Genomic DNA, 15,345 nt, shown 5'->3' on the forward strand with positions numbered 1-15,345 from the left:
GCAGCGAGTTAGCAGATGACAGCAAGCTGCATGGTGCAGCTGACAGGCTGGAGGGAAAAAATACTATCAGATGTACCTGGACTGGCTTGAGAAGTGGGCATGTGCAAACCTCATGAAGTTCAACAAGGCTCAGTGCAAAGTCCTACACCTGAGTTGCATCAATCCCAAACATGAATTCAGGCTGGGAGGAGAATGGATTGAGAGAAGCCAGGAGAAGGTTAGAGGTTTTGGCTGATAAGAAGCTCACCATGACAAGCAGCGTGCACTTACCAGCCCAGAAAGCCAACCACATCCTGGGATGCATCAAAAGAAGCGTAACTATCAGGGCAAGAGAATCGAGTGTCACCTGTTTGCTCCACTCTTGCACGGCCTCACAGCACTGCATTCAGCTCTGAGGCCATAGCTACAGACGTGGAGCTGCTGGACAGAACTTCTTGAGGAGGTCAGGAGAACGAGGGCTGGAGCAGCTCACCTATGGAGACAGGCTGAGGGAGCTGGTCTTGTCTGGCTTGGAGAAGAGGTTCTGAGGAGACCTCACTGTAGCTTTCCAGTACTTAAAGGGGGCCTACAGAAAAGCTAAAGAAAGACTTTTTTACAAGGGCCTGAAGTAATAGGACAAGGAATGACAATTTTAAATGGAAAGAAGGGAGATTTAGATAGATGTTAGGATGTAATTCTTCCCTCGGAGGATGGTGAGGTGCTGGCACAGACTGCCCAGAGAAGCTGTGGATGCTCCATACCTGAAGTGTTCAGGGCCAGAGATTGGATGGGGCCCTGAGCAGCCTGATTTAGAGGAAGGTGTCCCTGGCCACGATGGGAGAAGATTGGAACTAGGCGATCATTAAGATCCCTTCCAGCTCAGTCCAAGCCAGTCTGTGATTCTACGACTATAAAAAGAAAAAAAAAGAAAAACAGAAAAAGCAAGCAGAAAGGCCTACTTCAATCCTGCTTTTTGACTGAAGAAAAATGTCTTTTTTGTACGACATCTACACCAATGCGTCTTTTCTATGCACACGGATACAGGTAATTTCGTTCTCAAACTGCAGATGTTTTTATAGCCCAAACACCTAAATATCAGCTTTAACTTAAATTTATAAATGAAGTTGAACAAGCCTTTGGATGTACTATCCCATTTCCATAACAGAATACCACGTGTGCATCTGTTTGAAAGGTTTATTACTATCTTCATAAATACATAATTTTCTAAACACTGTGCAAGGCACCAAAAAATTAAGTAAAATCTTTTCTTTTAGAGTATTTTAATCTCTGTAGACTCAATGAAGTAAATAAGAATCTGAAACCACCTATTTGCCAATTACAAGCCAGCAGTTAAGGCAGGTACCATTGATACAGTGCATGAATTTTCTATTGCAGCTATTTAAACAAGCAGCGTTTTACTAGAGTGCATATACAAACTGAATTCCAAACACCAGCAACCCAAGATAGGCACCTAGTATGAAATTTCCTTGTACGTGTAGTAGAATGCCAAAAGTACTGCCATAAAGTGCAAAGACTATGGACAATAACACTTTCTTTTGAGCATTTTGATACTAGTAACATAATACAACGGCTAAACATTTATAAATGTGGTTTCCATTACAAAAACATGTTCCACATAAAAGCTTCATAACACAATCCAGAAACAGAACTTGTGCGTGTACGGATTTAAAAAGTCAAAGCTGTACTGGCAGACTTAGGTACCAGGGGAGTATCTGCTGACCTCTACAGACACGCACTAAGTTGAGAACCAATTCACAGGTGCACTCAAACTCATTCTGCTTTGAGCACCGTGATATCCACTGAGTTTTTCTGCCATTTGAGCGACAGTGTGTGACATCCACCCTGGGAATCTGCAACTGAGCACTGTCTGCAAGATGATCTGGCTCACAGCTCTCACCCAACCCTCCCCAGTAAATGGAACCTAAAATTAGTGTCTTCCCAACACAAGCTCATGTCAGATGTGGACAGATACATTCATGGTCCCAAACTTAAAACGACTGGTAAGAATCTCACAGTGATCTGGTAAAGGAAGCACAAAGACAAATGATTACGTTTAAGATGAGAACTGCCTTAAAAACTCAAAGGAAGCCAAACTGTTATACGATGTGAAGCTAAAGGAACAAAAGTATTAACCAATTAGAAAAGTGGCTCTTTCCCAACTAATAACAAAAAGCCTACAGCAATAAGCTTAGGGTCCTACTGCTGCAGCAGCCTTTGAGGTAGGTGGTGATGGCTTAAACCGAGGTAGGTAAAGTCCAAACTTGTTTTCGATCCCTGCAAAAGTGGCAACTGCCAATTTGTAACCACCAACATGGTCAGGGTTAGGAGCAGGGAGCGTGATCCTGGATTTAGGAACTGGCTCCGATCCAGCTGGTTTTCTGCAAAACAATAATAATAGAAAAATAATAATTTCCATAGCATGAAAGCAATATTCACCAAACTACTCCGTAAAGACAGCTGAGTGAGGGACCTGAGAGCACTTCCTACTGAGTAACTCAATTAAATGCCACAACCTTCCAGAACAGCCAAGGGTCTCTGCGTTCACTGAGATGGAGGATGGTCAAATCTTTCAGTGCACTGATTAAAACTGATCAAAACAAAGTTCAGAAGTCTCGCCTACAGCATACAACCAATCCAGTAACTCAGCAGAGTTTAAATAACTTCTTTGGTAGCCTTCTATTGCCCCCAGAGCTTCATAAGCACCTGCAGCTGCATCTGGTAATCATGTTAAAACAGCAATATGCACATCCCTATGTACTATATCCTCAAAGGAGGCAGAGCTGAGACTCTGACAAACAGTATTTGGACTTGGTGACACCTGTAGACCCTTCTGTATGTCAAATCCCTCCTTTGTAAGGGATGCAGCTCCTTCAGCACACTAATGAGGACTAATGCAGAGTGCATCCTGACTCAGTAAGCATTACACATCCCCTGCAGTTCTACTCCCACCCTGTTATTCAGCCTTCTGCTGTCTCCATTTATACCAATACATGTCCCCAGATCAAAATGATGACCTAAAATGTGGTAATGTCTTGCTGTGATACAGGTGGTGTATCATCATCTTATCCTCCACAAGACGTAACGTGGCTTAACCAACATTAACAAAACCTTTGCAATATCTTCTACACAATGCTAAGACCCCTATTCTGCCCAAAGACACATGGAGATCCCAGAGCAGCTGTGGGTTCCCAGGCACATTCACACACCACATACTTACACTCCCCCAAAGTCCACGTAAAACCATCTCTGCAGTAGTTCATAAGTCACAAGAGTTACACCAAACTGGGGAGATGATCGAAACACACGAGCTTGAAAGGAAACAAAACAGTCCTTAAGTGACACAAAACCAAAGCAAAACAAAACAAAAAAACCAAAAAAAAACCCAAAAAACAACAACAAAAAAAAGAAAAGAAAAGAAAATTAGTAATCAAAGCTGTCTTCCACACCTCCTGCTCCTTTCCACAGAGCCTTTGGACCTTCCTCTCGAAGGATCTTCACAAAGCAATCTACAACACCGCTGTAAGTGGTCTGCCCTGCCCGGGCTGCTACCTGTAGCCTTGTTTTGATGACATCTGCAGGAGTCACCAGAGAGGCCGCAGGCATACCTGGAGACAGAAAAACCTTTGGGTTGGTATTGCTGACTTATTACATATGCTACAAACTGCAATTCCCCAGGGGTAACCATGCCCTTCATCCTTACATTAGCAGAACCCAGCACACAAGGTTTAAGCAGAAGTTGGAAAACAAGCAACAGGAGGCAGCGTTGTGGACGTGGCTTCACCCAGAGAAAGCTTCTCTTAGAGGAAAAACCGTATCACAGGCTTCCTGTCAAGCTGGGAGGCACAGCCTGGATTTTTCAGTGCTAACCAGAAACTTGCATAGTCAATAAGCACAATGTTTTTGGAGGTGAGGTCGATCTTTCCCTTTCCTCTTCACGCCTCGCTGTGGTTCCTGGCACTCTGGCTGCACGCTGTGCTAGGAGAGCCTGCACACACACACTGCCCTTATCCCCACACAACAGCTTTACCAAGAACTGATAATGCTGTGCACGCTCAGCAAGGCACAAGAGCTAAGTTTAAAGAAAGGTTCATTTTTCTCATTAGGAACGGCAGATTGCTCAGCTGCAAAGTCACAGCTGACATCCCCAGCAGAACGCTTGGAGGAAGATTTAAATTTACCCTGGCAGACAATCAACTGAAAGTAAAAAACACCAAATTACCAACAGGCAATATCTCTGAAATCATTCCTGTCCAAAGGAGACTGCCCATGTTTAGAATTAAGAAAAAAAAGAAAGAAAGAAAAAATAGGGATTTAGACTGTACCCAGGAGACAGTGTCTCTTATGGTTTTATTGCTTTTCCATTCTGCATCTGTTCCAAACCAACTTGGTCAGATGTAGATGCATAAATCTCCTTTGCTTTGGTTTTTTTTTAGGCTTAATAATTCTGTAACAATTTTTGTCCAAACCAGCATGGTCTGGCTTCAGGCACCACAGCATCCTTCTGCACGCTGCTTCAGAGAGATGGAAGCTGGTACATATCACCAAAAGAATTCCTCCTCCTCTCCTGGACCCCCCAAAATAACACACACACTGAACTTGCACAGTGGTCAGTCTGGCAGGCAAATGCAACAACTCAGTAAAGGTTTCTGAACTTTGGAGAGGCTGAAATTCCTCTTTGCTTACCCTTACCCACACCAGGATATTGGTTTGTCTTCAATTTAAAGCTGGACTTTTGTTCTTCAAAAGCCAGCCAGTGTTTTCAAGGAAAACCAAAGGACATACTTAGAAGCAATTCTGCTTACTACACATTGACTGCCATCTCCTTATTCCTCACTCCTTATTGCTATTTTGTATAAAACGAGCTTTACTGATTTTCTGGGTTTTTTTGGTTTCTTTTTTAATCTTGTTTTCAGAGCTATGTATAAAGCACAAAAGACTTCACAGACAAATAAAAATTTACAGGTCACTGTCCTGAGGAGCATACAATCAGAATGAGACAAATGACTCAGCAGGAGATGACAGTAAAAAAGAGGAGCACGGGAAGAGAAGGAAGCTCATAGGAGCAGTAAGCAGATGGAGCAAATTAAAGAGCTATCCTGTTGTTGATAATGGCATCACCTCCTCAGAAAATGCCACGGCACAACAGGTTGATCTGGTGAACAGTGAAAACAGCAGCAGATCCAACTAGATGATGTGCGTGTTGTGCTGCATGTGTCCCTAATGACAACAAAAAGGAAGAAAACACAGACAGCAGACACAACATCCATTGGCAAAGGGTGCGGGTGTGCATCCAAGCAGGCCAGCTTGTAGCAGAGGGCCCTGCACATTTAGAGTTGGAGCCAGTGCTGGAGGTGTGGGGTTCTTGTTGTGGCCTCCCCTCAGCCTTCTCGTGGCAAAGCAGGGCTGACATGCACGCCCCACCATACTTTATCTGTACCCAATAGAGAAATTCCTTGGTTTTGTAAGCTGTATAATGAATGGTGGATCTTTAATACTGTAATTTGCTCATGAGAGTTAACTTTAAGAGGACTTCACAGGAAACCCTGGATAAAATTCACAACACAGCTAGTTTGGTAAGCTGTATCAGCAACAATAAAGACTGCTTCTGTGCCTGGACTTCAAAGGACAGTTATCTCAGTCTGCAATCAACTGACAATGGCTAGAAAGAGAAAAAGAGGAAAATCCAAGAAATGACTTGGCTTTAAAATGCCAACTGATGTTTGAAGTCTATAAATAAGAACTGAAGTTCAAAAATGGTTTTGTTCCACTAAATTGGGTGAGAAGTAAGTTGGGTGTAAGCTCCTGTTGAAAGGTTTGGAGATTGGTTGTTCTGGGGTATGGGGATGGGAGAGGACAGGGTTTGTAAGCACCAGTCACTATAACACAGCTGGTTTTCTTGGTGCTAGGTTGATTCCTCTGCACTACAGATGACTGAATGCCAACATAAGGAGTTGAAGCCATATGCTTTCAGCAAGGCAGGCTAGTTGATCTACAGTGGCCTTGGCCACATCCAGCAATCAGTTAGTGGCTTTAAAAGGTCCTTGCTCTTTAAGAAACACAGCCCCACATATAATCCTGACCGAAAACAACTCCCCCAGGAAGAAGAAACCTTAAAAATCAAACAAGAAAAAAGATGAACTACTTCTCTGTGCTGGACTCATGCGTCTCCATCATTTTTCTAGCCTGCCAGGCTGCAGCAGCCTGCCAGCTGGCCAGAACTTGGGTGCAGTTTTGAGAAGCCACGCAGCCCATGATCAACATGATGAAAACATCTGCTTTGTGAGTGCTGATGGGAACATCCTGCTTGTTACCCACTTCCCTATGGCCATATTGCACAAGCTTTTGAGCCCACTTGTTTCCTTAGAGAACTTCTAAGGAATGGATATGGCAGGAATAGGTCCCAGGCTGCATGAGGCAGTGAGCCCCTTTGGGTATAGGAGCTGTGCATTGTGTCAGGGACCACCTACACAGCTGACACAAAGGTAAATTGAGTCTGCAAAGTGTATCTATCTTCCCCTAGGCTCTGGCACACTCAAACTGAATACATCTGTGGAAACTGCTTGGCTATCCTACACACTATGCAGCAGACTAGAACAAGCAAGTGCTCAAGATGACACTCAGCACCTCTTAGGTATCTGGGTAGTCAGGAATCCACAACTTATGGCACACAAGACAACAAGCAACTCCTTATGCTTTCTACCACACAAGTGCCTGTTGCAACAGGCAAGACAATGGAATACAGCCCAGTTCAGAAACTGTTCTGATAAGGGTGAAGTCCTCACAAAGTCACGTAACTGCACAGGAGACAGTGGGTAGCAAGTAATTTTCATCATTTTGTCACATTTTGCCAACGTTTTCTGCAAGCACGGTTGTTGGATTCCACACACCAATATTCAAGATTCCTTTGATCACAAAATTTCATAAATGCCATGATTTTATTTTCAGTGATTTCATTTATAAATCATTTCAACAAAAACCTTTACCAGTTATTCAGCCAGCCAAAGCCAACAGCACAGTAACGTCACAAGTAAAGATGATGCATGACGACAAAACATCAGAACTTCAATCTTTCCTTCCTTTTTTCCCCTAAACATTATGAATATACCCCAAACTTGCAGGATCTTTATTTTTAACTTCAGGTCATTTCTCTAGCATAGCAGCTTTATGTTATTTTGGCACAATGCTGCAAAATGTGCTCTAACTACTGCACTGCCGGTGTAACACAAACACACATAGAGAGCAGTTTGGGCACTTACCTGCAATTGACCCAGCCAAGAGCAGATTTCCAGGACTGACTCTTCCATCTTCATTGGCAAATGAAGCTTTCAAATGAGCATAACAGGGGAAGTAAATAGCAGAGAAGGGGATGTCACGCAAAAAACACGCCTTAGCGCCCTGCGTTGAAAAAGAGAACAGGTTTTGAGAATGAGCAAATTTAACACGATGAACAACGGACACTGGAGAACAGAGCAACATCATAATTTTTGTTTTGTCACTAAGAGCTTACAGGAAAAGCAGTTTCTCTTCTCAAAATAAGATAGATGTATTTCACTCTGCTAAGTAGCATGTGAGTATTGCTTTTTGGTTCAGCAATTTCTATCATTATATTTATCTTGTCTACTTGTTCTCCCTCACTCCTTAATAGCGTAGACATTTATTGGTAACAGAGAAAATGTTGTGTGTTGGCATAAACTCTGGTAACACCTTTGCAGAATAGTAAGTAGTTGACATTTGAGCCATATGCCTGCAGAAGAAGTTCAGAGTACGTTTGAAGAGTCACAGGACAAGTCTGTTCCTTCTCATTCCCACTTAACAATAACTACTTCAAAGATAATAGTGCTTCCTCCATGTATCCATACAGACATTGCAATTGATAATGCAATGTGTATCAGAAGAAAGAGGGGAAAGGAGGGCTGTAACACCAACCCTTTCACAGCATGGTAACGAAGAGACTGATTTGTGATTTCTGAAGTACGCATGATTTGGGATACAGTTTGCTTTCAGGTCAGTTTCAGCTCTTGTGACCAGTTTGCTTCAGTGGTACAAACAACCAATGCAGTTACCAGTACAATGGCTTCAAATTTAAGAGGACAGTAAAAAGGCAAGAAAAACTGTGGGGCAAGAAAGGCAAGAAAAATTTTTTTCTAGCAAGAGAAAATTCAAAAAGCCACTACAGTAGGTCAAAGAAAATGAAATACCAAATATCATCCATGCTCTGATAGCAAAGGGACCTGCAGTCTGCCTTTCCTCAGCCTCGGTATCCAGGACACCAGAGTCTGAGCGCATAAGGACTGAGTGTGGCAGGCAGACACAAAGAGAAGGTGCCTTTGGAAAAATGGTGAAGTCTTTCAAGCTTCAGAAAGAACTGCTTCATGGATGAGGCTAAGCCTGCTTGCTTTGAAACTAGGGCAGAGTCACAGTGAAACTCCTTGAGGTTTCTCAGTAAGCCCTCCTGAGGTGCCCTGGTTGCTACAGCTCTCTGGTGTACAGCCCTACTGGAGCATGGCTCAGCACCAGGCATTTCACAGGTGACATGCTAATATGCACAGAATTTAATTAAATCTAATTATATGCCTGGACATATCGGTAAGTTTAGCTCATACAGTAACGGCAATGAAAATAGAGTGCTGAAGTAAGCTGGATGCTGGTTATCCAGCAAACACGCAAGAGTTGCAAGGTGTCAGAAAGGCTGAAAAGATGCCTTTTGGCAAGGTGAGGCAGAAGGAATTACTGTAAAAACAGATCCTGTCAGCCCGTTCACAGGAGATGCTAAGAAGCATAGTTTGACCTCTGAGAAAATGAAGATTTTATCTAAAACCAGCCATTAGATCTACTCTCAGATGTTCTGCATGGCACAGGCGCAGTTGCCAAGTGCAGAACAAAACAAACTGCTGGAGCCCCTTTCTGTCCCTGATCCTCCTCTCTCAGCTTATCTCCTGACAGACCAACAACTGACCATTTTACCTGACAGTCCATTGTAAGGTTAATTACTCTTGCTTCTAAGGTTTGCCTTGTTGCGTACTTGGATCTGATCTGATAAATGATCGCAGTCACTGGTTCTTGTTAGGCCTTCCTAAGGTACACTGAGTAAGACTTAAAGAAAATGCCACGTAGGTCCTCAAAGCACTGCCACTGCACAGCCACAGGCTGAACCAAGATACCAGGCACAAAACAAAGTCAGTGCTGGGCTGGGCTCTCAGAATTACAGCCTGTACACCTCACCAACAGGGTAAGAAGGTGGATCTTTTGCAGTTCACATTCTGCAGGAGTTCTGGCCTTGTGCTCCAACAGAAGCATGTTTTACAGTTTACCTTTAAGCCTTACATTAAAAAAAAAAGAAAAAAAAATACTAGGGTTTTACCCAGCTCTGCATGAGAAAACAACTTTTTAATGATCAAATGTCTGCACTGTATTCATCTCACAGAAAAATTACGAAATTCACTAATGAAACATTCTCAGACCAAGACGGCTTCTTCAAGGATTTATTTTTAGAGCATACTTCTCAGAGCAAATCTCCTCACTGCCTTTACCCTCAGGGCACATTACTTTTATTTTCCTTGCAATGCTGCCATTAAACACTGTGCACATTTTCCTCCGCATTTTTTTCATACTCTGAAATATCTCTACATAGTTGAAATTACGTATGGAAATCCACGAACTCCGACTGCAACTCTCAGCAGAATCTGAGCTGCTAATATTCTTCCCCCTTCATTAAAAGGCCCTTTTTCACAGGACAGCAATGGCGTGTTGCTCATATCACTAATAACGCACACTCAGGTACGCAGAGAGAGGATGTCCATCAACTTAGTTGGCTGAGTGTAAACAAACCCTGGATCAAAACTTGGATCCACTTTAATAATGACCCGATTTGGCCCTGTTCCAATATCACAACAGTCTAAAGTTTCCCCCCATCGTTCTGTTTAAAGTCTGGGAAAGCATGTTTAAAAGCAGGCCTCATTTAACTTCAAGTTAATCATCCGCAACCAGCCTAGGCCAATTAGGAAGGCTTAGGGAGATTGGCTGCAGTATCTTGAAAAGCAAAAGCAACATTTATTTTACTTCTCGCACCTATTTGATGTGGACAACGTGCTGAAAGCCAAAAGGGGTTTTAATCAGTCCCCAGAAAGCTGTAAGGATCATCCGCTCGCGTTTATTCTGGCAGCCAAGGTGCAGAGCTGCCAGGCATGAAATTGTTGGGAGATCTTACACACCATAACATGTGCCTCACCAATGCAACAGCGGCTTGGCTCCCATCTTGCAGCTCTTTAATAACCTGAAAGCTCTTAATCTTGGATGCTATCTCACGGAATAAACCTATGGAGGTTAAAAACAAACAAAAAACAAACAAAACAAAGAAAACAAAAAACAACACACAAAACCAAGCTCTGATTGTCAAAGATTCTGATAAATAAGCCCAAGTCAGTGCCGGGGTAGGTTCTTTAGCATGCTAATTCCTGCTTATACCAGCTCTACCTGCAAATAAGGCTCTAAACAAACTATTTCTACTACAAGGGGAGGGTAATTATACTGACAAAGGCACCTCTGTGTCGGGCTGGGCACAAGGAGCCGGCAGGTCTGGGAGACGCAGGCTTACCCGAGTCTCCTGCAGTGAATGCACATTGTCTGGTGCAGGGGAAAAATGCCAGACTGGGGGACCTAGCAGCATTCAAGACAACAGTGGTGCACCTTGTCTGAGAGGGTTATTTAATGCTTCTGGCACCTGTACTTACAGCCACCCCCTCTTTTTCTCCTTTACAGGTTTAGAATTTATTTGGCATGTATAATTGTTATTTTGATCCTATAGCTACAAACAATAGGCAGCATGTCATTTCTTGATCATTTTGCATTCTTCTTGGGTTTTACTACAGACTTAACCCTTTGGAATCGGAGCTCTAACAGCACCTAACAGGTTTTGTAGCGTTCACAAACACCACAGGCATTTGCTTTCAAGGGCCGTAATTTCTTCTGCTGTAAAATGACATTGCCTTAAGAGCCACTAACCGCTTCTATTCACATGTTTACTCCAACCAATACATGAAACTGATTCAGCACATCAGCTGAGAGGAATAAAACACATTCCAAATACTGCGGCAGCAATTCAGATACATTTTGCAGACAAGAGTGGCAAAACTTCTCAGGTAAAGGGGCTTCTTTTGGAACTAAACCTTCCGAACAGCCAACAGCAGGTACTCACGTAGGAGAACGCAGTCACAAATGAGCGTGCTGGATGCAAGTTAATATAACTCAACTCTTTTCCTACTCAGTTTCACGTTTATCTCCCTGCTGTAAACCTACAACAGGAAGAGCTGGAATATCTCAGATGTTACCAAAAGGTACCAGGTGACAGCTTGGTATGTATTGCCAACTGAGAGGACATCTTCCAGGTCAACATACAACCTGTTTATTAAGTTATTATTATTAAAAAAAAAAAGAAAAAGAAAGAGAAAGGACTCATTGAAAGGTTTTCTGACTAGTTTTGGATATGCAGGCTGTGCTGGCATTATCAGCCAAGGCACAAATTTGAGATAAATCCCTTCTAGGAATTCTAATCATAAACATTACCACAACTGATGTGTCATTTCCTCAAAGGATCATTTACTAAACTCTTACTGTTTACCACTTCTTTGGCATCACAGAAATAGCTTGCACAAAACCAGGGAGTGGCACTGCACGTTATAAAGAAAAGCACTATCCACCAGAGTGATTACTTGTAAAAGTAGTTGGACTTGATGATCCCTATGGGTCTCTTCCAAATCAAGATATTTTATGACTCTATTATTTTAATAAAAATCCCATTTAAATATTTTATGGATACGAGTTTCTAAGCAGTACGAAATAAGTGTATTTAAATGAGCAATTGAAATATGTCCTTGGAAACCAAGAAAATATAAGTTCAACTGACTTTAACAGGACCTTATGCATGTTACTGTGATAGACAGGCGTAAGACAAAACATTACCTCATCTTGCACAATCACTTCAGTATTCTATTGTGATCAGAAATTACATGAGATGTATTAAAAATACTGAAAATCAGAAATGTATTCTTTCTCATTTCTGCCAACACAAATGGTATTCTGAGCTAGGGATACTTTCCCTGACTGGGATACACAGTCTTTATACTTTTAAGAACAGTTGCCATCTACAGAACATCTGCAGCTAAATAAGAATTTACCACCCCTGAGCTTCCATGCCCTAGTGCTTTCACAGCAACAAATAAAAGCAGAAATAAGATAAACAGAGGAGAGAAATGCCTTCTGCAGAAGCTGAGTGACCTGAAATACTTTCTTACACATGCAGTTCTGAATTTGAGATAAAGGCAGAAAACAACAAAAATAGCTGCTTTCTACCTTTGAGGAACTCTGGGGATTCAACCCAGCAGTTAACCTAACAAGTCGTATGTGTCAAGTCTTACTGTTGCAATTATGGATAAAAAGAATACCATGGATAAATGAGGAACTCATGAGTGAGCTCAGATGCAGAAGGTAAAAAAAGAAAAGTGAACTGGGTCTTCTACCTTGGAGAAATGCAGAAGCACTGCTTGGGCATGCAACAGTGGAGTCAGAATAGTCAGGGGTCAGCTGCTGCTGGACCCAGTGAGTTGCAAATGCTTTTGTGAGCATATCAGCAGCTCAGGACAACTAAGGGAATTGTGAGGCTGTTGCTCAGTGGGGCAAGACACTTGGTGACTAGGGACATGGAAAAGGAAGAGAAATTACTTACTTGCCTCACTTCTTACTAGTAAAATCTGCTTTCAGGCTTCTCAGTTCCATAAGCATATTAGAAAAGTCTGCAGAAGCATACCATCACCTACAGTAGACAGAGCACTTAAGCCCTCTGCACACAGACAGTCCATGAGAGCAGATGATGCATCTCCTGTGGTGCTGAGATAGCTGGTTGATGTTCCTGTGAGTTGGCTACTGCCTTCCAAAACTCAAATCAGTCAAGGGGGTTTGTACAATTAGGAAAAAAAGACAAATACTACACCCATCCTGAAGAAGAGCAAGAAGGAAGATCTGGAAAACTACAGCTGCTTGGATACACCTCAGTCCCTGGGAAATTTATAAAGCAAACTATCCTGGAATCTGTTTCCAGGCACATAAAGGACAAGGGAGATGTTGGAAACAGCTAATAAGGATGTTCCAGATAATGGCTGATGAACCTAATTGCCAGACTTGTAGACAACCTGGCAGAAATGGATGTTGTAAGTTGTGACTATAGGCAAAGTTTTGAAACGATCTCCTGTAGAACCGTCATAGCCACATCAGTGGAATGTGGGCTGCACTCGGCAGATTAGTGGATGATAATGAATTGGAGGAGTAGGCTGCTATTCACAGGGACCTTCACAGCATGGAGAAATAGGCTGCCAAGAACATCATGAAGTTCAGAACAGCAAATGCAAAGTCCTGTATTTGGACTGGAACAGCGCCCTGCAGCAGTACAGGCAGAGTCTGAGTAGCCAGAAAGCTGGTTTGCAAAAAAAATCCAGGGGTGCCGGTGGACAAGTAAAAAAACAGGTCAGCAATGCCTTTGTGCAGTAAAAATGGACAGTCACACACTGTGCAAGGATGCAAGGGAACTGATATTCCCTTTCCATTCAGCACTGGTGAGATTGCATCTGGAACATCTGGAACCCAGTGTCCAGTTCTGGGCTCCCAAGTACAAAAAGGACGTTGCCACACCAGAAAAAAAGTCCAGTGCAGGGCTGTCAAGGTGGGCAGGAAGCCCATGGTGTGTGAGGAAGGAGAGGCTGAAGGAACTCAGTGTACCAAACTCTGAGAACAGTAGGTAAAGGAGAGATTTACTGCTTTCTTGCCTAAAGGGAAGGTGTAGGGAAAGCAACTCTTGTAGGAAAGTTTTGGGTTGTGTTTTTAAAATCTACAAAGGTGGTCAAACTCTATGTCTGCTTGCCCTGATGTCCTGCAGACTGGTTTTCCACACAAATTGATCAGATTCTAACATCAAAACTACAAAGTACATCAGTACACAGAGCAGAGATCTCGACAGAGTACTACTGTGAATTGTTTTGTCGCTAGCATAGTAGAGCCCCACGTTAACACAACAAGGAATCATCAGGAAGAATATTAATCTCTTGAGGACAGAGGGACATCAGTGATCATCAAATGCAATTTGTATAGACTAGAATACTATGATAATTAGGATTATAATCAATGAAATATTCACTCAGCCAGGTGCAAAGAAGTTTTATATATAACATTTCCTTTGATAATTCACTGACACGAAACCTAAGATTTATTTATCTGTGCATCGGTTTTCTTTGCTAAGGAAAGACAGGAACACTGAAATTACCTGTATCAGGGAAGTTTGAGAGTTTTAATCTACAAAATGCGTTTCCTAGTTAGGAATTAAGGCAAAACATACTAATTCAAACAATAAACAGCAGACCTTGTTGAGACGTGCAAGCATTTGCCTCACAAAGCTAGGACTGACTTGCGTAACTCCTTGCATCTTCTGGCTGCAGTTGTAGTTAATGGAAGTACATTCTTCCATATTGACTACTATATGGGACATAATGATTTTTCACCTACATTTTAGCATAGATTTCAGCAAGATTCATTGGGTCTAAGCAGAAAGTGCTGGACTGATCTGTTATGGTCAGAACTGCTTTCAAGTTGATGTATTTCTGAACTGGGAAAACAATTTTTAAAGCAGTCCATGCAACGTAGTAAACAAAACAGCACCAAAGCAGAGAGAGAAACAGAAAAGTCAGTGTGCAGCAGACTGGATGAAATCACTCCTGATTTAAGAGGTTTGTAGCTTTTCAGTACAGAAGTAATCTCACATTGACAAGCAATGGAAACACTTCTGCTGTGCTAGGAACTTATGAACTTGAGTGGTAAAGCTCTCATTCATCACAGAAAAATATTAAAAAATGCCTGTGCTCCTATTTTAAACAGTTATCACGATGGCAATATTAGTTCCAACTTAAGACCAGAACTTCTGGACTCCATCTTCCTATTAAGTATGTGCTATCCCACCACTGATTTCACCACTCTAACAAGTCATTTTTTTCCACTGCTGGCAATACAGTAAAGTCAACAATTTTGGCTTTCTATGCATTTCAGCAGGCAACTATCAGGCTGAGAGAATCCCTTTCTGTTCCACCTCAAAGCAAGACCTTGAAAAAGATTCTGCAAGCAGCAGAGGATCCTGTCTCTGCACAGCTTCTCGTACCATCCCATCCAATGGCCTCCTCTCGGGACTCAGCTCTACTGATGCTTGTTAATGGCCACCAATGCAGACATCAGAAGTGAATCGTTGGACAGTCACTTTCTCATGCTGACACTGAGCAGTGGTGGAAACTGCTGTAGAAAACTGCAGCCAAC

At 42.4% G+C, this 15,345-nt stretch overlaps 1 protein-coding gene across 3 annotated transcripts in view; it reads right to left on the reverse strand.

Annotated features, from left to right (window-relative positions):
• Window positions 1–1,159: 1,159 nt before the first annotated feature.
• Window positions 1,160–15,345, reverse strand: part of SLC25A13 (solute carrier family 25 member 13) — a 92,243-nt gene continuing 78,057 nt past the window's right edge. For all 3 annotated transcript variants that reach the window (XM_052692388.1, XM_052692387.1, XM_052692389.1), the window contains 4 exons: window positions 7,257–7,395; window positions 3,447–3,605; window positions 3,218–3,308; window positions 1,160–2,378 (listed from right to left, as the gene is read on the reverse strand). In XM_052692388.1, the coding sequence (XP_052548348.1) occupies window positions 2,189–2,378; window positions 3,218–3,308; window positions 3,447–3,605; window positions 7,257–7,395 (579 nt within the window). In that variant the 3' untranslated portion in view covers window positions 1,160–2,188. The remainder of the gene's footprint in view (window positions 2,379–3,217; window positions 3,309–3,446; window positions 3,606–7,256; window positions 7,396–15,345) is intronic.

This window comes from Tympanuchus pallidicinctus, unplaced genomic scaffold (genome assembly GCF_026119805.1).
Source record: "Tympanuchus pallidicinctus isolate F22 unplaced genomic scaffold, pur_lepc_1.0 scaffold3, whole genome shotgun sequence".
Taxonomy (NCBI): domain Eukaryota; kingdom Metazoa; phylum Chordata; class Aves; order Galliformes; family Phasianidae; genus Tympanuchus; species Tympanuchus pallidicinctus.